Here is a 6460-nt window from a genome sequence, read left to right as displayed (position 1 = left end):
CGATCCCTGGTCCAGGAAGATCCCGCATGCCGCGGAGCAACTAAGCCTGTGTGCCACAACTACTGAGCCCGTGTGCCACAACTACTGAAGCCCATGCTCCTAGAGCCCATGCTCTGCAACAAGAGAAGCCACTGCAGTGAGAAGCCCAAGCACCACAATGAAGAGTAGCCTGCGTGTAGCAACGAAGACCCAACACAGCCAAAAATTTAAAAAACTTTTTTTAAAAAGGATAAATACTGTATGATCCTACATATATGAGGTACTTAAGAGTAGTCAAATTCAGAGAGTCAGAAAGTACTGTAGAACGGTGTTTGCCTGAGGCTGAGGGAGGAAGAAATGGAGAGGTGTGGTTTAATGGGTTCACAGTCGTTTTGTTTTGTTCTGTTTTGTTGTTGTTTGGCTCTGCCAGCAGCTTGCAGGATCTTAGTTCCCTGACCAGGGATCAAACCCAGGCCGCAGCAGCGAAAGTGCCAAGCCCTAACCCCTGGGCCCCCAGGGGACTCCCTGGGTACACAGTTTCAGTTGGGGAAGATGAAAAATTTCTAGAGGTGGGTGGTGGTGATGGCTGCCCCAAAATGTGAATGTACTTAATGTCCCAGAGCTGTATGCTTCAAAACGGTTAAAATGGCAAACTTTGTGTTATGTGTATTTTACCGCAATAAAAAGTATATATCGAATTAGCCCATTTTAAAATACATATATATTTTTTTAAAGAGAAAGGCTCTTTCTTTTTTAAAAATTAATTAATTTATTTATTTATTATTTTTGGCTGCATTGGGTCTTTGTTGCTGCACGTGGACTTTCTCTAGTTGCGGTGAGCGGGGGCTACTCTTCCTTGTGGTGTGCAGGCTTCTCATTGTGGTGGCTTCTCTTGTTGTGGAGCATGGGCTCTAGGCATGCAGGCTTCAGTAGTTGTGGCTTGCGGGCTCTAGAGCTCAGGCTCAGTAGCTGTAGCGCACGGGCTTAGTTGCTCCGCAGCATGTGGGATCTTCCCGGACCAGGGCTCGAACCCGTGTCCCCTGCATTGGCAGGTGGATTCTTAACCCCTGCGCCACCAGGGAAGCCCAAAATGTATATGTTTGAAAAGATATAAAAGGATGTATCTATAATGTTATCAATTATTATCTCTGGCAATAGATTATGAGTGATTTGAGAAAGCTATCTTATTTTCTAAATGTTTATGGTAAACTTATGTAGATGGATAATAAAATACAATCCTGAAAAATTACAAAGGGAAAGATTTCCAGTACTGTCCTCATGAGAACATAGCAATTTTCGTCCACAAAAAACAAGTATAAAACTAGACAAAATTATTCTAACAGAGCACTGGAAAATGACCAAACGCAGGTTACAACTTGAAAAATCTTTATTCATGAAAAAACTGCTGCAGAGGGCAGAGACTGAATTCTTGGCCTTTATGCCTGGGGGTGTCAGATCTCTCCAGCAAGGGCAGCAAAAACCCACAGCTTCACTGGCCAAAGATGGTGGACATGGTTCAAAGGTGGCATATTTAACAGGGAGATATTGAACATGAGAGAGCCATATGTGATGATTAATTTATATTTCAACTTGACTGGGCTGAGGGATGCCAAAAAAGCTAGTAAAACATTATTTCTGGTTGTGTCTATGAGGGTGTTTCTGGAAGAGATTAGCAGCATTTGAATCTGTAGACTAAGTAAAGAAGATAACCCTCAACAATGCAGGTGGGCATCATCTAATCCACTGAGGGCCTGAATAGAACAAAAAGGCAGAGGAAGGGTGAATTTGCTCTCTGTGCTTGAGCTGGGACATCCATCTTCTCCTGCCCTTAGACATCAGCATCCCTTGTTCTTAGGCCTTCGGACTCAGACCAGGACTTAAACCACTGGCCCTCTGATTCTCAGGCCTTTGAACTTGGGCTGAAATTACACTGGCTTCCCTGGTTCTCCAGCTAGCAGATGGCAGACTATGGGACTTCTCAGCCTCATACTTGGGTGAGCCAATTCCTATAATAAATCTCCTCTTGATATGGGCATATATGTATAGCTGATTCACTTTGTTATAAAGCAGAAATTAACACACCATTATAAAGCAATTATACTCTAATACAGGTGTTTAAAAAAATAATAATCTCCTCTTTATATTTATATCTATATATCCCACTGTTCTGTTTCTCTGGCAAACCCTGGCTAATATACCACAGAAGGGTGAAGACAACAAATTCTTCACACGTCTTCAGCTGAATGCTAAACTAAGCATAAATGTAGGAGAACCCAGAGAACCCAGAGAAAATGGAAACCCTGGGACACTTAAAAACTTTCTCCCTCTTCTTCTTAGCATGCCTGAAACTGGAACCTTTGAATGAGCTGCTCAACCCACCCAGAGTTCAGGTTGCAAAGGGTTAAATCCTTATTGGCTTGAGGTGCCTGAGCATAACCTATGCCCACTCATTGGTTGACCCTGAACTATTCAGAAACAGGGGAGAGCCCTAGGGAGCCAAGCTAAAATAGAAAAAAAAAAATTAAAATGAGCAGAAAGATCAGTAGCTTCATGCTGTGGGAGAGACAGAGTTTGCAGCTCAGGTCCAGGCAAGTTAATTACCTATTAAAACAGAAAAATCAACAACCTCAGAAAAACAAAATAATCTAGAGTTGTTGCCACAATGTATTATCTACAATGTCAGGTTTTCAACCAAAAATTACTCTACAGGCAAAGAAACAGGAAAGGTGACTCATATCGAGGGAAAAAAAGAAAAGCAGTCACTAGGAATTGACTCTAAGTGGGCCCAGATGTTGAATATAGATTTTTTAAAAGCTAAAAAAATATATTATAAATATGTTCAAAGAATTGCAGGACTGTGTAGTCAAAGAATAAAGGAAAATACACTAAGTGAGAGTGAATAAATAGAAACTCTCAACAGAGAACTAAAAACTAGTTTAAAATCAAATAGAAATTCTAGAGCTAAAAAGTATAATAACTGGAAAAAAAAAACCACGTTTAAATCCACCAGATGGGCTCAATATCAAATGTGAGATAACAGAAGAAAGAAACAATGAACTTGAAGATAAATCAGTAGTCTCCAAACTGAAAAACACAGTTTGAGGGAAAAGACTGAGGAAACATCAACAGAATCTCAGAAATCTTCAGGACAATATCAAGCACTGCAACATATGTTTCATTATAGCCCCAAGAGAGAAAAGAGATAAGTGGGGAGAAAAATATTTGCAGTATAATGGCCAAAATCTTCCCAAATTTGGTGAAAACATTGGCTAAAAGATCCAAGAAACTCAACAAGAAGGATAAACACACAGAATCACACCGAGATACATCATAGTCACACTGCTCAAAGACAAAGATAAAATCTTGAAAGCAGCAAGAGAAAAAAGACACATCACATATTGAGGAACAACGATATAATAAGCAGCTGAGCTCTCACCAGAAATAACGGAGGCCAGAAAACATTGGAATGACATAGTCAAAGTGCTGAGGAAAAACCTTGTCAACAAAGAATTCTCTATGTAGTAAAATTATCCTTCAAAATAAGGGTGAAATAAAGACATCTACAGATAAATAAACACTGAGCAAATTTGTTGCTAGAAGATCTGCATTACAATAAAAACTAAAGGAAAACTGAATAAAAACTTTTAACTAAAGGGACTGCAGTTAAATCCAATTAACTGCAGTAATCCAAATACACATGCTGGAATTAAGAGCACTGAAATTGGTAACTGTGTGATATATTTTTTTCTTCTGTTTTATTAATTTCTTTAAAATATATATGACTGTTTAAAGCAAAAATTATTACACTGTGTATCTAGGTTTGTAACACATATAGGTGTAATATATGTGATAACAATAGCACAAAGAAAGGTGGGTAATTGAACTACAATACTGCAAATTTGGTGAAAGTTAGTCATTATTCATTTGTATTAGATTGTGATAAGGTAAAAGTGTATTTTGCAATGCCTAGAGAAATCATTAAAAACCTACAAAAATATCAAAAAAATAGAATTAAAATCATGCGTTTTAAAAGATTTGTTAGTGGGTACAGAGGGAACATATCTCAACATAGTAAAAGATATTTATGACAAACCTAAAACCAATTTAAAACTCAACGGTGAAAAGCTGAAAGCTTTCTTGCTCAAATCCAGAACAAGACAAGGATGCCCACTCTCACCACTTCTATTCAACATAGTATTAGAAGTCTTAGCCACAGCAATTAGACAAGAAAATGAAATTAAAGGTATCCAAATTGAAAGGGAAGAGGTAAAATTGTCATTGTATGCAGGTGACATGATGCTATATATAGAAAAACCCTGGGACTTCCCTGGTGGTGCAGTGGTTAAGAATCCACCTGCCAATGCAAGAGACACTGGTTCGATCCCTGTTCTGGGAAGATCCCACATGCTATGGAGCAACTAAGCCTGTGCACAACAGCTACTGAGCCTGCGCTCTGGAGCCCACGAACCACAACAACTGAGCCTGCATGCCACAACTACTGAAGCTCATGCACCTAGAGCCCGTGCTCCAGAACAAGAGAAGCCACCGCAATGAGAAGCAACAAAGAGTAGCCCCCGCTCGCTGCAACTAGAGAAAACCCGCGTGCAGCAACGAAGACCCAATGCAACCAAAATAAAAATAAAGAAAATGTAAATTAAAAAAAAAAAAGAAAAACCCTGAAGACGCCACACAAAAACTACTAGAATTGATAAACAAATTCATCAAGGTAGCAGGATACAAGATTAACATATAGAAATATTGGTTGCATTTCTTAACACTAACAATGAAATATCAGAAAAGGAATGTAAAAAAAAAATACCTTTTAAAATTGCGCACACAAAACAATAAAATACTTAGGAATAAACCTGACCAAGGAGGTGAAAGACTGATATGCTGAGAACTATAAAACATTAATAAAGGAAACTGAAGATGATTCAAAGAAACGGAAAGATATCCCATGCTCTTGGATTGGAAGAAGTAATACTGTTAAAATGAAAAAAAAAATGGTACTGATGAACCTAGTTACAGGGCAGGAATAAAGAGCGAGACATAGAGAATGGACTTGAGGACACGGGGTGGGAGGGTGAAGCTGGGGTGAAGTGAGAGTAGCATCTACATACGTACACTACTGAATGGAAAATAGCTAGTGGGAAGCAGCAGCATAGCACAGGGAGATCAGCTCGGTGCTTTGCATTGACCTAGAGGGTTGGGATAGGGAGGGTGGGAGGGAGGCTCAAGAGGGAGGGGATATGGGGACATGTGTAGGCATATGGCTGATTCGCTTTGGTGTACAGCAGAAACTAACAAAGTACTGTGAAGCAATTATACTCCAGTAAAGATCCATTTAAGCATGCCCCCTCAGTGTCCATGCCATCTTTTGTGCTGCAGTCTCTGGATCCCAGCCTCTGCTTCCTCTCGCCATGGATCCCAACTGCCCCTGTGCCACAGGTGGATCCTGCACGTGTGCCGGCTCCTGCAAATGCAAAGAGTGCAAATGCACCTCCTGCAAAAAGAGCTGCTGCTCCTGCTGCCCTGTGAGCTATGCCAAGTGTGCCCAGGGCTGTGTCTGCAAAGGGGCCTCAGACGAGGGCAGCTGCTGCGCCTGAAGGAGGGGAGAGCCTGCTCCCAGGTGTAAATAGAGCAACGTGCACAAACCTGCATTTTTTTTATACAACCTGACACGTTTGCTACATTCCTCTTTTTTTTTTTTTTGTCCTATAAAATACAAGAATGATAATAAAAGTGGTTGGCTTAAAAAAATCTATTTTAAAAAATATTTATATATTGTTAAAACGGCCATACTACCCAAAGCAATCTACAGATTTAATGCAATACCTACCAAATTACCCATGACATTTTTCACAGAACTAGAACAAATAATCCTAAAATTTATATGGAACCATAAAAGACTCAGAATTGCCAAAGCAATCCTGAGGAAAAAGAACAAAGCAGGAGGCATAACCCTCCCAGACTTCAGACAATACTACAAAGCTCCAGAAATCAAGACAGCATGGTATTGGCACAAAAACAGACATATGGATCAATGGAACAGAATAGAGAGCCCAGAAATAAACCAACACACCTATGGTCAATTAATCTTCAACAAAGGAGGCAAGAATATACAACGGGAAAAAGACAGTCTCTTCAGCAAGTGGTGTTGGGAAAGTTGGACAGCCACATGTAAATCAGTGAAGTTAGAACAAACCCTCACACCACACACAAAAATAAACTCAAAATGGCTTAAAGACTTAAACATAAGACATGACACCATGAAACTCCTAGAAGAGATCATAGGCAAAACATTCTCTGACATAAATCGTACCAATGTTTCCTTAGGTCAGTCTACACTAGAAATAAAAACAAAAATAAACAAATGGGGCCTAATCAAACTTTCAAGCTTTTGCACAGCAAAGGTAACCATAAACAAAACAAAAAAACAACCTACGGAATGGGAGAAAATATTTGCAAACAATGGCACTGA

General features: G+C 39.7%; 1 protein-coding gene across 1 annotated transcript; it reads left to right on the top strand.

Annotated features, from left to right (window-relative positions):
- The first annotated feature begins 5360 nt into the window (after positions 1-5360).
- On the top strand, positions 5361-5585 carry LOC132516355 (metallothionein-1E-like). The gene has a single exon (XM_060142787.1). The coding sequence runs from the start codon at positions 5400-5402 to the stop codon at positions 5583-5585; it is 186 nt and encodes a 61-aa protein (XP_059998770.1). The 5' UTR covers positions 5361-5399.
- Positions 5586-6460: the final 875 nt, after the last annotated feature.

Source organism: Lagenorhynchus albirostris, chromosome 2 (genome assembly GCF_949774975.1).
Source record: "Lagenorhynchus albirostris chromosome 2, mLagAlb1.1, whole genome shotgun sequence".
NCBI classification, from domain to species: Eukaryota; Metazoa; Chordata; class Mammalia; order Artiodactyla; family Delphinidae; genus Lagenorhynchus; species Lagenorhynchus albirostris.
Note: the sequence above shows the minus strand (reverse complement) of the source record. Positions and strands in the feature narration are given on the sequence as shown.